At 47.8% G+C, this 15787-nt stretch overlaps 1 gene segment (V, D, J or C); it reads right to left on the bottom strand.

Annotated features, from left to right (window-relative positions):
* The window catches only part of LOC103082892 (T-cell receptor beta-1 chain C region-like), a 138984-nt gene extending 124270 nt beyond the window's left edge, over positions 1-14714 (bottom strand). Inside the window, 2 exon segments of the C gene segment in view lie at positions 14493-14580; positions 14666-14714. Coding sequence covers positions 14493-14580; positions 14666-14714 — 137 coding nt within the window.
* Between the last annotated feature and the right edge of the window lie 1073 nt (positions 14715-15787).

Below are 15787 nucleotides of genomic sequence, written 5' to 3'. Positions count from 1 at the left end.
CCTGTGTCCCCTGCATCGGCAGGCGGACTCTCAACCACTGCGCCACCAGGGAAGCCCCTAAATGCCCATTTAAAAAAATAAGCCAAGGGTGAAGGAGCACAGCACCCTGTGCACGTGGATGGCCCCTGACCAGTGAACTGGGTAAGCGGTGAGGTCGATGGTGACTTCCGTTTGTGTTGACTGTGGATTAATGTGGCTTCTGCCTCTGCAAGAACGGCCACCACCGGGAGTGGAGGCTCTGACCGCTCATTCTAGAACAAGCCTTGAATAATCCCCTTATTTGAAAAGGAAGGTAAATGAGCGCCTCCTACTGCCTGCATTTTCAAACTCAATAAAAATAAGTGATATTTTCACAGGCTCTAGAAATGCTCATCTTTTACTTCTAATTCACGTAGCAGTATTGTTCATTCCAGTGTCCGTTGTGACGTTATTCCAGTGTTCATCAACAGCTCACAGCTTTCTCAAGTGGGTGAGGGATGCTGTCCCCAGGGAACATATTCTAACTCCAGTCTTTCTAAGGTTTGACTCTTTGAAATAAGTAGTCTATTTTTGGTCTTCACTGCCTAAGGAGATGAAGCTGCATTAGTCTCTAAAGCATTGATGTGAATCATTCAGGCAAAACCGGGGCTTTGGTCCATCCTTGGGCCATGCTAGGCAATTGTATATTTGATTATTTCTGCCCAGAAAGACTCACACAATTCTTCAAGGACTAGTGCATGGCCTCTCTCTATAAATGGAGCCTTTGCTGTCACAAACAGCATTTCCGAAATGGCCGAGGAGGGAGAGCTGGAAAGGGCACTGCCCTGCATCCTGCCCCACAGGCCGGGGTGTGGGCTGAAGCTGGGGTTTGGGGGTGAGAGACCCTCAGCTCTGTGTCTCTGGCGTTGCCCATCGATCCATGGAAGTGGACATCCACGACACGGTTCAGTGTATCAGGCCTCGTGGCCTCTAATTTATCCAAGAGGGATTTGTGCCTTGGGAAGACCTTCCCTCACATAATAGAGAATCCGTTATTCTTTCCTTCCCCATCAACTCTTTTTTTTTTTTTTTTTTTTTTATGGTACGCGGGCCTCTTACTGCTGTGGCCTCTCCCGTTGTGGAGCACAGGCTCCGGACGCGCAGGCTCAGCGGCCATGGCTCACGGGCCCAGCCGCTCCGCGGCATGTGGGATCTTCCCGGACCGGGGCACGAACCCGCGTCCCCTGCATTGGCAGGCGGACCCTCAACCACTGCGCCACCAGGGAAGCCCCCGTCCATCAACTCTTAATACTAGTTTTTGACATTCTGTTTCTGATCATTCCGCCAGTGATGAAGTAACCCTTGTTTGGGAGACTCCAAAATCCATGGGCCTTTAAGGGAAGGAGACTGAAGGAAGAGACAAGTTGAGCAAGCTGATGGGAAGACACAAAACTGCAGAAAGCCTTGGGACCCAGTTACACAAGCCCACGATAGGGATTTCTCTTCTGCTCCCAGGACTCACCTGATCTCAGGAGACAAAGGGATGGAAGGTCCCCATCAATGTAGCCAGACTTCTGGGATAGCCTACGTGGGAACCAGGTGGTCTTCCATGATTCATTCACACCCTAAAGACTGTCCACTGGTACCTGGACAACTGTTGGTGTTGGAAATAACACAGGGAACAAAAACATCCATGGCCACTACAATGTGAGATTTATAGAGAGTGAAAGGGGTTTCTGTTAGTCACATAAATTCATGTAAAATGACAACTGTGCTAAATGTTACTGAATAGTATAAGCTATGAGCCCTTATAACAAAGGGACCTGAGCTAGTAATATCGAGAAGGGATGCTTTTCTAAGAAGGTGATGGTCAAGCTGAGATCTGGAGCAAAGAGAACAAAAGAGGAGAGACCTGTGTTGGCAGAGAGACAGAGCCTGGGAGCAGGAAAGCCTTCTGGAGGGAGAAGCAAGATGCACAGGAGGAATGGGCTGAACTGAAGCCAGTAGGGTTGAAGCAGAGATGAGGGCTCAGGGGTAGGGGAAGGACAACCTGGAGAGTGAACACAACATGGATAAAAGCTTATGACTGAAATGAAAATGGTGTGGGAGAGCAGACTCATAAAAGTCCAGCAGAGAAAAGAATATGGACCTGTGGCTTCAAGGGTGTCTGTTTGTATCCAATTTCAAGCACAGTTTCCTTCCTGCAAGCAGCTGGGTAGGAGGAATTCCTCTGAAAGACCAGAGGTGTAGTAGCTCTGATGGCAGAGCCGCAGAAGAGGGGCCATGGAAGAGAAGGCTGAGTCCCCTCAAATCGTGATGCTGGCCCAGCTGACACTGACCCGAGAGGACTCCCAGCACAGCGCTCACGGCCTCTGAGGGTCCCCCGCTAGGATGACATTTTTGGCTGTGAGAGAAAGTCACAGACCCACTGGGAGATTCCTCCTTTGTGCAGGCTGTAGTATATCAGCCTGAGCCCCAGTTTCAAGTTCTGTTGATACACATTACCTGGGGACAACAATCACAGACATCTCAATGTCACTTTCTGTCGTGTCCTTTTTATCTTGAGGTCTGGGGAGTTCCAGCATCCATGACATCTGTGATCGAAGGAAGCTGAAACTGGAGATGATGCCAAAGAAGGACCCCAATGAGTTAGACATGAGGAAAGGCTTTGTTAGAGCTTGGTGAGCCCAGGGAAGGACTCGCCTGCCCCAGCTTGTGTGTTGGGGAAACAAGACATGGCTCTCAGTGGTGTCGCTGATGAAACCAATCAGTGATGTCTCTGTCCTACCAGCCAGTGACTCCTTCATCTGCCCTCTGCCCCTCCCCCACCCTCTACTACCCCTCAAATGACAGCCATAAACCTTCACTCACATGGTCCCTGCTCCTGGCTACCTTTCTTCTATGGGGCAATAGCCTTACAAGGTCCTATATTTTTTGCCCCCCCACCTCTCTCTTCACCATCGCTCTGCTCTCTCTGTACCAGGCATACCTATCTACATTCAGTTTTTTCCTCGTAGGCACTGTGCTCTTTTCCACCCCAGGGATCTTTTTACAGGCTAGTCCTTGTGCACGGAGCTATATCCCTTCCTTAGAGTCCCAGATCTCTGCTTCATTCCTTACATGAAAATATATTTCAGGTATATTTTATTCTTACTCATGAAAAGTGAAATTTAAATTTTACTCAAATAAATTAAGAAAAATATTTCCAGGTACTTATTTGAGGGAGAATTTGTTTGGCTGAGACACAGAGAAAACTATAATGTCAGTTGCATTAAATTCTTGTCCATCAAAACACACTGTAAAAAATTGAAAATGTGGGCTTCCCTGGTGGCGCAGTGGTTGGGAGTCCGCCTGCCGATGCTAGGGGACATGGGTTCGTGTCCCGGTCCGGGAAGATCCCACATGCCGCGGAGCGGCTGCGCCCGTGAGCCATGGCCGCTGAGCCTGCGCTCTGCAACGGGAGAGGCCACAGCAGTGAGAGGCCACAACAGTGAGAGGTCCGCGTACCGCAAAAAAAAAAAATTGAAAACGTAAGCTACAGACTGAAAAAAGGTGTGAGGGCTGCCTACAAATGATAATGAATCAGTGTGAAATCGTATGTTCCTCAGTGTTGCCGAGGAGGAGGCCATAGTAACAACCATGATGATGTATGAGCTTTCCACTGCTGTCCAGCGGGACACATGAAGACACGGCCAGGCCTCTGTTCTCACTGACTGGGATGCAGAGGCTAATGATGGAGCAGCTGGTCTGTGGGGGAAGTGTGGACTTTGTAAACAGACATGTTTGTTTCCTGGTTCTGCTTCTTCTAAACCGTGAGACATTGAGAAAATGATTTAATGTCCCTGAGCTCTTTTATCTATACAGTGGGCCTAAGAATATTTGATTTGCACGATTGTTGCAAAGCTTTAGAGTATATGTACAAAGAATCTAGCACACGTTAAGGGCTCAGTGGCCCCCCTTCTATTGAGTTGGCGGCTGCTGCTGGGAGACATGGAAATATTCAGTGCACACAGGTCAACCTGGGTTCTGTTTGCTGGGAGTGCTCTGGGCTCAGCAGATAACAGGAAGTGGATTTGAAACGGCTAAAAACATCCCTTGCAGGAGGGAAACCTGGGTGGGAGGCTGCACGCTCTCTCAGTGCTCAAGCCAAGGCAGGGAGGTTTGTGCACAGAACGTGGGTGACTCAGCAGGGCTGTGGTAAGCTGCGGGCACAGAGGTACAGGGCCGAGTCCCTCAGCTCCAAGGAGCTCACGTTCAGCTCAGAGCGAGTGTCACGGAACTGTTGTGCTGAGAATCGATCTGGGAAGTTTCCTTTTTCTCTCTGCATATTTTCATAAAACTCAGAAAGGAACTGGGGGCCCTGACTCAGGGCCTGTTGGTACCAAGATACATTGTGGTGCCCAGAGACAGGGGAACATCTCAGTGTCACTGTCTGCCCTGTTGTTTTGATCAGGTGTCTCAGAGTTTGGGTGACTCCAGCCTCCAACGGGCCTGTTGGAAACACAGATATAAAATGAGCGCCGGAGAGAGCTTGATGGTTACCCCCAAAGTGAGGTGGGGGATTCAGGAGTCGGGAAACTCAGAAAGGCGATAATGTCTATTCACAGGACTTACCTGCTCCCAGGAGATAAAGCACCACCCAGGGAAGGAGGCTGGAGCCCCAGGGCACGCGGGGTGGGCACTGTAAGCCTCGCGCTCACCTTCTGGTCCTCCTGGGTAAGAGCTGAGTTCCGGCTTCGCTCTCCCTGATTGGAGGATTACCCTGTGATGGCCCCTCCCTATTGCCCTCCCCCTGGAGGCTTCGCGAGGTGCTGCGGTCTGTGCGACCCACACGCCAGACTCCTCTCACACTTCTGCCGGGCGGGAGGCTGACTTAGGGCGAAGTCTGTCCCCACCCAGCTGTGCTAATGTTTCTGTGAGGCACATGCTCTTTGCCCCCCCACCCCCAGCAGCCCGGAAGCCCCGTCCCCTCTCACCTTCCTCACCCCCCGCCCCGCTTCTGCTTGCAGGGCTCCGTGCCGGAACTCACCCACCAGCACATCAGCCAAGGGGGAGGGTCTGTAAGCCTCCGGTTCCTTCTCTGCTTGGGCACCCCCCATCTCTGTGATGCTGGGGTCAGACCAAGCTTTGTGTTGATATTTTCCTTCCCCGGGCAGCAATCCCAGCCCTCACCCTGAGCGACCAGTGATGCAGAGACACCAAGATTTAGTCCATCTGACTGGGTCCGAAGGGGGCCTGGGTTGGCTATAAATTCTTGGGAGTGAAGATTCTCCAGAAACAAGTTTCTGCCTTTATGGGCTCGTGGCACAGACCTAGTCAACTTGGGATTTACTGCCCTCGAGCCCATCTTCAGTGTAGCATCCTGGAGAGTTTTTGTTTATCCTTCCGGACTCACCTTGTCCTGTGAGGCTGACCTTTACAGATTATAGTAACTGGGCTTCCTCTAGACTGAGTTTTGTTTATGGGACATAATGGCAGGCGAGTGAAGGGAGACAGGGCACCACTGTCCTGGTTTATAATAAATACATACCCTTTGGCTTCCTTCTCCCCGTTACGTTTCAGCCTAGCGACTCTTTCTCACCAAAGGCTGCAGCACCTGGAAGGCAGCCGGTTCCCTAAATTACAGCAGCCAACTGCCCGGGGAACCATTCCCCCACTCCTTTCAGGCCAATGGGGATAAGAGCCACCCATTTATGCTGTCCTAGGACCCTTTTCTTCCCTTACCGGTCTCCCTAAACCCTGTCTCACCTTTATAAATAGGCTCTTCATTGGTCCTCCTCAACCCTCCCAGCACCCTGAGGAGCAGACAGTAGATGTAGCCAGGGAAAAAAGGGAAAACGAGCTTGGAAAATGCATTGGGCCTTTTTGAAAAGTAACAAAAGTCCTAACGTTCCGCGGTTAGCAGTAACAGAAGTTCTAACTGTCTGCAATTAGCAGTGACAAAAGTTCCAACATTCTGCAATTAGCAGTAACAAAATTTCTAACATTCTGCACTTAGCACTGCTGAGACAGTCAGCAGAAGCATAGAGATCCTCTGAAGAGGACCCAGGGAAGTATGACTCCATTCCTCAGCTACTCCTGTCCAGGGAAGTCTACAGCAGGGTGTGTTTCTTCACATACGCCGTGGAGAACTTGGGGCTCCACGCAGATCCCTCCTCAGGACACTCTCTCTGATCCCCCTCAGTGGGCACTGCCCTCCACTGCAGGGACCACCTTTGATTTAAGAGGCAAGAAAGCAAGAAGAGGGTAAATTTTACAGAGAGTGGGAAATGTTTGAAATATTTGAGATAATGTTCTGTTGAGTGAGAGAGTGAGCTAATTGGAATCTCAAAACAGAGATGTAAAGGCAGGTAAGGTTCGTGACCTGATTTATCATGCTAGATACCAGTTTGTGCAGGTGTGATTTATTCTGACAGCTCTCAGCTGCTGCCCTGAAAAAGAGAGATCCATGCATTCACGCGGGTTTGGGTTTCTGTAATGTGAGGACAACCTAAGAGGATCATGGTAAAAGAATGAATATTTGCAAGATAGGGTTAAAAGAACGTATTATAACATCATCAATTCTACTCTATCAGGAGGTGAGGAAAATATGGAAGGACCCTAAGGAATAGGAAGAAAGAAAGAATAGTTACCAATGGATAGGAGATCCCGGTAATGTCAAAGAACGGGTGTGGGAGGATAGGAAGCTGTGGGCAGAGTGGGATGATTAACTCATGAATTTGGAGGTGGGTCCTTTCCAGCTGATGGCAGGGAACAAGGGATGATGTTATTAAAGTGAAACAGTGGAGCAAGAAATAGAAAAGGCTCATAACTTTGGGGTAGGCAAACAGGATGCGAAGAGCACCAAGTGTAAAAGAAAAAGCTGTTAAGTTAGACTTTATAAAAATTTAAATCTTCAATTAACCAAAGTCATTGCGTGTACTGTGTAATTGTTTATTAATGTTTTAGTCACACTTTATTTAAGGTGTAAATAGGGAGAAAAATGCTCAAATTAATACACATATTGCTTGGTAAATTTTTTTTTTTTTTTGGCTTGGTAAATTTTGTCAAAGGCATACATCAGTGCAACCATGACCGAAATCAAGATAAGGAACATTTCCACCACCCAAGAAAATTTCCTCATGCCTCTTCCCAATCAGTTTACTTCCCAGAGCTAACCACTTTTCTGACTTTTATGACTATAGTTTTGTCTATTCTTGAACTTCATATAAGTGGAACCACATAGGAAATACTGTTTTATTGACTTCTTGTTCTCAAAATTATTATTTCTGAAATGTACTCATATTGTTGTGTTTATCAGTACTTTTTTCTTTATAATACTGAGTAGTATTCCATTGTATATCACAATTTGTTTATCCATCCTCCTATAGATGGATGACTAGGTTGCTCCAGTTTTCAACTATTATGAATAAAACTCTGAATATTCTTGTACAAGTCTTTGTGGGTAAAAGCATTCATTTCTCTTAGGTATAAATATGAGTGGAACTATTGATTCACAGGGTAGAGGCATATTTGACTTTATTAGAAGCAGTTGAATAGTTTTCCAAAGTGGCTGCACCAATTTACAACACCAAGGGGTGGGGGTCCCCTTGACCCCCCCGTTCACACCAACATTTGGTGTTCTTTTTATGGTTAGCCATTCTATTGGGTTTGTAGTGGTGTCTCATTTACACTTCACTGATCAGTAATGATATTTACTTTTTTCATATCTTCCTATCTCCTCTTGTAAGGCGCCTGCTTTTGAATTTGTCCGTCTTTCAAAATCAGGTTGTCTTTATATTATTGATTTGTAAGGGATATTTTAATATTCTAGATAGGAGTCTTTTGACCATTAAATAGGCTGAGCTGGTCTTCGCCCACAGTGGCTCGCCTTTTCACTTTTTAAAATAACTGAGGATCAATGGCTGAAGGAAAGCTGTAGCCAAACAAAAACTTCAAAAAAAAAAAAAAAATCCTCAAAGTCTGCTGAAATCATTCCAAGCATCCTGAACTGCTGTAAACGCCATAATTTGGCAAAATTGGTCATTCGTCAGTTTCACCATTTAGACTTTCAGCAGATTGGCCAATTAGTGAGTTCAGTTTTTGCCTGTTCCCTTGTCTGTAATCAGGTCCTGGGTCAGCCAGCGCTCCCCCAACCCAGGGTGTACATGGCACAGCAGGTCAAGGGGTGAGCAGCACATGGGGTTTGCCCTTCCTGTGAAGCCCAACTATGGACCCCCCAGACTTGGACTTACTGGATCCCACGTGAAGAAACCCTGCTCTTGTGTATGGACTTCCACCTGCAAGAAGCCGAGGAGGGATACAGGCTGGGCGAGAATAAATTGTTGCCAATATCATTTTGTAATATTTTGCAAGAAAAAAAAATTGAAAAGCTCATAGATGTTAATCCAAGCCAAAGGGATGATAAAAATGAGGTTCTTTCTTAATTTACAAATTGCCTAAAAGATGGGAATCATATACAATTTTATGCATGCAGTTCAACTTAGAAATGAATCACACACAAATAAGAGAAGATGAGAACAGTCACAGGCATAAAATATTGAGAACATGAGAAGTTCTCAGTGACCTCAAAAGACCTCAACCTCAGAAGATGCAAAATACTGCCCTATGCCCACAGGAGAGACTTAGTTTGTCACCTTTTTTTTGGTTAATTCTACAGTTGATCATCTCAGGGTTTAATGCTGCTGTTTGATGCATCTACTAACATTTCCCCTAAGTGGCTTGTTTACTTATGTGGTTCATAATTTGTTACTGAAAATTGTTTTTCTCCAAAGAATTCTTGCTTGGTATTCAATGAGCCCCAGGCACCTTTGTGTAACAGTTTCAAGCTTGGAGAGCCCCAGATCACTCAGGGAATTTAAACCTGCATGGCTGCTTTCTGCTTAGTTCTGCGCTGCAAAAGGAAGTGAAATATAAATTTCATGTTAGCTGCTGCTGTTCTTCTGCTTTATTCAATTACCAGAATATTCTGAACTGAGTGACGTAACACTAAGTGCTATTTGCATTTACTTTTTCTAACCATTTTTAAATTGAAGTATAATTAATTTACAATGTTGTGTTAGCTTCAGGTGCTCAGCAAAGTGATTCAGTTATATATGCATACATATGTTTTTCAGATTCTTTTCCATTATAGGTTATTACAAGACATTGCATATAGTTCCCCGTGCTATACAGTAGGTGCTTGTTGTTTGTCTATTTTATACATAGTAGTGTGTATATGTTAATCCCAAACTCTTAATTTATCCCTGCTCCCCCCAACCCTCCTATCCCCTCTGGTAACCATAAGTTTGTTTTCCATGTCTGTGAGTCTATTTCTGTTGTTGTTGTTTTTTTTTATACACGTTTATTGGAGTATAATTGCTTTACAATGGTGTGTTATAGTTCTGTTTTGTAAATAAGTTCATTTATATCCTTTTTTAGATTCCATGTATAAGTGATATCATATGATATTTGTCTTTCTCTGTCTGACTTCACTTTGTATGATAATCTCTAAGTCTATCCATATTGCTGCAAATGACATCATTTCATGTTTTTTAATGGCTGAGTAATATTCCATTGTGTATATCCATTCATCTGTTGATGGGAATTTAGGTTGCTTCCATGTCTTGGCTATTGTAAATAGTGCTGCAGTGAACATTGGGGTCATGTGTCTTTTCAAATTAGAGCACGCACACACACACACACACACACACACTCACACCCCTCACGCTGATGGACCTCAGTTCACACTAGTCTGGTGAGAGCTTCGGAATGAGCAGTTTTTCTCCCCTGGTGAGACGTGGCCTCAGGGAGAAGTGTCCACCTCACGCCTGTGGCCGAGCTTTTTGTGCAGAGAGTGGCTGACTGTGCCGTGCTGTGGATTCACTGCTGGCACAGAGGCGCAGGGAGGTCTGTTTGGTGCTGGCCGGCTCCAGGGTCAGGGGGAAATGTTCATTCTTGTTTCGGGAGACACTGTACCCCCCCCCCCGTGACATCCCCTTCGCCAGTGCGCTGGCGCCATTTGAATAATGGATCAGCCTCGGCCCCTGTCCCAGGTCTTGCCGATACCAGAACATTCCCAGATGGTTCATATGCTGAGAACAATCCAGGACCATCTTGTTTCCTGCTCGTATAATATGGTATCTTGGCTTCTTGGTGACTGCTGCATCCATGGGACCTGCTGAAGAGGCAGACACACAGTAAAGACAAGGCTCAATGAGTGATGTGGATCTGCAAAGGAAAGGGAAAGCCTTGGAGCTGGGGCTCTGCAAACCCACAGCAGAGGTTTCAGCTGAGTTCCGAACTCACCTGCCACCCCCAGACAAAGAATCACACAAAAGAGGCTGGGGCTCAAGGCAGGGTGAGGGCAAGAAGAGAGCCGTCCCCACTAAATGCTCTGATCCACAGGCCTGAGAGAGGGAGCTGGGGGTCCCTTCTTCAATGGCCAGGTGGGGCTGCCTGGGATGTCACTCCCCCTACCCCTGCAGATTCTCCCCGCCCCGGGAGGATCCCCTGTGACTTGGCTCAGGTGAGGTCAGCGTCTCCTCTCCTAGACGTTGCTTAGCATGCCTGCAGGGGAGGTGGAGTGGGGCTGCGACTCACTGACTTTTGGGTGCACTCCACCCCCTGGGTTTCCCATACTCCTCTGACACAGTTGCTCCTTGTTTGCACCTGCCCCTGACATCAAGGCTGCTTCGTCCAAATCCTTCAGCTGTGGATCTCATGACAGTTTAGAGGGGCCTCCCACCTCTTCCATAGCTGTAGGTAGTTTGGCAATAACTGAAAATATCTTCAACAGCTGTCGAGTAGTGGATCCACGCCTACGTTTTTCTTAACCCTTTTCCTCCCAGGCTGCTCTCCCAGACTCTGCCCAGAGCCCCTTAGATCTCGGTGGCGCCACAGTGCCATCTTGTGGCCGACACCTGAAGTTTCATCACTGTTTCTTCTGCAGTGGCCCAAGGGGTGCCGGAAGTGTCTGCATGATCACCTTTTATACTCAACTTCCTTCAACGCTAATCCCAACACTAGTTCTAACCCAAACTATTCCGTTGATTTATCATGCTTAATAGGCCGCCCTCATTCTGCTTAACCACTATCGCATTATCTGGCAGATATAGGCCAACTGAGTTCTTCCCCCTTAAAATTATCTTCTGAAAGGGAGAGGGGTAGAATGGGAGAAATTAAGGGAACTGATGTTTACTTTAATGTTTAAAATAGGAAGAAAAACACAAGACGTTGAAGTGTAAGGAGGTTCTTTTACCTTCATTACAAAAGATAAATAAAAATGCTGAAGAAAATAAAAGACAACCAATGTTAACTCCAAAATATAGATTAGCAAAGGACTGGGAAGGTAATGAAATTACCTTCGAGATGGGGTCAAATGTGTACGAATAAAAAGTAAAATTGGAATGTAAGAGAAATAAGAACATCTTACAAGGCATTAAGCAATCATGGAGGAAACAGTATCTGATGGGGAAATAAGGATGGATGGAATTAAGACCAGCAAGGGACAGTCTCCACTAAATGAAAACTTGTACAATGTGCATCTGCTGATTTGAGCAGCAGGGAGGGAAGAGATGATGATTCTGGAAGGAGCAGAGGAGTTAGGAGATGTGAAAACATCGGTACAAAATAGTATTATAAGGAGGCTGAATCTGCCAGGTTCATGTGGCAAAAATGGGGGGGGAAATGGGAAAAAAAAATGGAAGATGAAGTCTAGAAAGGGAGTCCTTGGAATGGGATTCCAGGAGCAGGGAATTCCCATGTGTGCCCTGGCTCTCCTCACTCCCCAGAGGCACAGGGCCACAGAGCGAGGGGGGCTTTGCTGGTGCCACAATTAAAGACCAGGAAAACTCCCTCCCATGGATGCTCACTCCCTGGGGAAAGAAATTTGGTGTACTGAGCCACTCCAATTTCTGATAAGTGGATTTGGGGCAACTGTCACTCCCCTTACCTGCTATGCAAGGCTCAGGGAGCCTCTACCATGGCCGTAACGTTCAATCCCAGTCTCGGAGCTGGGTTATCTCTTAGGACTCCCAGAAGACATGATCCATAATCATATCCACTCTGACCAGGGCCTTAGATTTCATACATTCAAACTGCAGCTTCTCCCACAGGTGGATGGAAGATGTTATTTACAATATAGGTGTTTATGCTTATAATGAATATCTATAACAATATATAATATAGCAAATACATAAAAAGGGATGGGGCATTAGAAAATAAGGTAAAGGTTTCAGGGAAATTATTTCAAATTGAAAGACTAGGGCATGAAATAAAACAGTCTCTCGAGAACAGATTTACTCAGGGAATCAAGATGACACTGGAGAGGTTGTAAAAGTATGCTCTAGTGTACCTGTCGGGACTGGGGCAGTGAAAACATGAAAACAAAATAAAGTGGGCTGCTGAAATGAGGCAGAGGAAATGAAGTCTTATTGTTTTCAACATTGTGTTTGTCAATTAACTGGCACAAAAGTAGTAAGGACTTTACTTAAAACAGGAAGAGAGGGTTTCCCTGGGGGCGCAGTGGTTAAGAGTCCGCCTGCCGATGCGGGGGATGCGGGTTCGTGCCCCGGTCTGGGAGGACCCCACATGCCGCGGAGCGGCTGGGCCCGTGAGCCATGGCCGCTGGGCCTGCGCGTCCAGAGCCTGTGCTCCGCAACGGGAGGGGCCACAACAGTGAGAGGCCCGCGTACCACAAAATATAAAAATAAAAAAATAAAACAGGAAGAGAGTCTTGATGCTATGTTGTGGAAAACTTCCAATGTGACAGAAGAGGCTTTAGAAGAAAGAATATGCCCCAGGAGGTAGTTGAAAACTTTCCAGATGCCATCCACAAGCACAGAGGAGATTCTGCTCACTGCACAGACAGGCAGCCAAAGCCAGGTATTTGGGCAGCCCCCCTAAGGCCCCATGGAAGACTGTTATGTCCAGGACTTTGGGTCCTTGCCTTGGAGCACTGAGCTAGCCCTGGGACTCCTAGAACACAGGAGCCATAATGATTTCTATCCACCAACATTTACAGCCACAGTATTTCAGGAGTTAACCTGTGGTCTCTTTCTATCCAAAGAACAGCTGATGTCCAAATCAACCTCTTTTTTTTTTTGGTGAATGGAAAGCAAAAAACAGCCAATTTAAGGTCTCTAGGAACTGCAAGGAGAGAGAAGGATGAGGTCTGTGAACAAGAAGGAAGCGACGGTGTGACACTGTTTGATTAAGCTGCTGGCACAGAGATACACGGCTGAGTCCCTGGGCTCCACTGGCTGGATCTTCAGGTGGGAGCACGAGCCCTCAGGTCTCTCAGCAGAGAACCAATCATTAGGCATCCCCGATGCCTCTGGTGCATCCTTGTTTTGAAAGTAAATCAAAAGCTCTGGGCCCTGCCCCAGTGTCTGTCAGTCCAATAAAGGGAAACATGACCAGAAATTGGGTCACACCCAAGAACTACAGCTTGGCCCCTCCCTGTGACCCTGTGCCTGGGGGACTGGGACCCTCCAGCTCCTGTGTGACCTGTGGGGACAGAAGTTGGGGACAGTAAGGAAGAACACACTTGTAATCATCACACACACACACAGAAGACGGAGGCCCGCTTATGAGTAGGAAGGAGGCGTAGTCCACAGTAACAAGGGGAAAGTTCATGGTCCGGACCTGGAAAAGCTCGAACAGAGACACCCCGACCGTGTTCACAATTCTCCTGGGAAACAGGTGTGCCCAGAATTGCCTGACCACCCAGTGGGACCTTGAACAGGAACATGGGCAGGATCACAACAAAAGGAATGGTCTGTGTCCAGTGCAGAAGAAATTGCTTTTGACGTCTCTGAGATGGGAAGGGACATGACCCAGATGAGGCAGGAGCAGCCTGGCTGGAGTAGAGAGGGCCGGAAATCTGAGGTCAGGGAGGTGGGAAGACCTGTCCTGCCAGGGAAAGGCAGGAAAGAGCAGAGAGCACGTAAGGGCCAGTCTGGGGGAGAACCTTCCAGAGAAACAGAAGTGAGGTGCCTGGGGATAGACAAGAGGATCTAGATGTATGTGATTTACCAATAACGTTCCCTCCTGGAGCCCTCAGACTCAGACTGATGGCTAGGAGTCAGAGCTGGGGCAGCATCTTTCTGCTCACAGGGCAGCTGCAGAGGAAAGACAGAGAGTGATGGTGGACACACATCTGCAAGGCCATGGAGTCAGGTCTGGGCCGGCCGAGACCACACACTGAGGGTCACACTGCAGGCACCTGGCACCCAGGGCTCCAAGGCTCCAGGTGCTAGGAGCCTGCAAGGGGCTCTGCTGAGTCCCGGGGTGCAGGGCCTCCCCTGCCTTTTTGTGCAGAGAGGAGGTGGCCGTGCAGTGCCGTGGAGTAACTGCTGGCACAGAGGTACACAGATGTCTGGGAGTGGGTGGAAGCCGCCAGCGTGAGAGGGAAGTTCTCGAGGTTTGATCTGGAGACGCTGTACCCATTGGGGACGTCTCCTTTGTTGGTGGTGCCAGTGGCAGATGAGTAATGGATCAGCCTCAGCCCGTGTCCCAGGTCTTGTCGGTACCAGTACATAGAGTAGTGGTCCAGATCCTGGGCACATTTCAGGGTCGTGCTCTGTCCTGTCCTCAGGACCTGGAATTTGGGGTCCTGAGTGACACCAGCATTCCCTGGACCTGTGGAGAAGGAGAAGCTGATGCTGCAGACACAGGGGACACGCTTGGTGCCGGGACCCCGAAAGGGACCCTGCCCAGGACTCACCTGCCTGCAGAAGACAGAAGGCCACACAGCATAGGAGGCTGGTGCCCATGGCAGGGCAGGCGGGCAGGCAGTGGGGTCTTCTGTGTGTTGATGAGAGGGGAGAGGGGCTCTCCAGGGAGTCATTCTGAGGTGTCACTGTCCCTGCCTGGCCCCAGAGCCAACCCGTCACAGGGGGCCACGCCCCTTCCCCCAGAGGCTGAACCTCCGGTGAACAGCTCAGAGCAGGAAGAACGCATTCCTCTGAATGGATGCCTGTCTTACAAGTTTTGTTAACTTTTCTGTAAAACACTTTGTAACTTTATGTGTATTGTATCCCAGAGATAATTCTTCATTAATACGTATATTGGTTTCATTTATCTAATCTCGTTTGGAATTTCGGGGAAAATCCTTCTGGCTTCCTGCTGCCCTTTATGACTCATGCATCCCAAATACCCTTCAAGTGTCTCTTTCTACTTTGTTTAATTCATCACAGTCCTGGTCCAGTCCTTCCACCTACAGTGATTCTTCTGGTATCTGGTTTCCCAACCTCAGGCTCATCAACATTTGAGGAATCGTTTGGCTCTATTTCTCGTCAATTCACCGACAGGGGCAGCTGCAACTCCTTCATGGTCACCTGAGCACGTGCTTCCTGTGTCAGGAGGGGACATCTAGCAGCAGCAGAGCCACATCACGCCTATGACCGACCTTCCTTTGTGGAGAGATGGTTGCCCAGCACCGCAGATGACATGTTAGCACAGAGGAATACAGACGTGGGAGGGACGGGGTGAGAGGTGGCAGACTCCAGGGTAAATGAAAGATGCTCTGTTTTTACCTGAGACATCCGTTCCATGGGGAATACCTCCTGGTGCAGCATCTGCCATTAATTGAGTCACAAATATCATAGAGCCCCAAACTGTATCTTGTTGCACATAACCGCACACTGAGAAGGACCCCATACTTGCTGCAATGTTCTGCTGCCGTGATATTCATTCTAATAAGTTTTGAATCACGGGCCCTGCAAATTATGTAGCTGGCCCTGAGTACATGATTTTGGACCTGTGGGTACTTCCTGATGTGCTGGTTTCCCTTGAGCGTGACCACATGTCTGGGGTCTTGGTGACTCGGCATTACTGGGGTCCGGGA

This window comes from Lipotes vexillifer, unplaced genomic scaffold (genome assembly GCF_000442215.2).
Source record: "Lipotes vexillifer unplaced genomic scaffold, Lipotes_vexillifer_v1.1 scaffold71, whole genome shotgun sequence".
NCBI classification, from domain to species: domain Eukaryota; kingdom Metazoa; phylum Chordata; class Mammalia; order Artiodactyla; family Lipotidae; genus Lipotes; species Lipotes vexillifer.
Note: the sequence above shows the minus strand (reverse complement) of the source record. Positions and strands in the feature narration are given on the sequence as shown.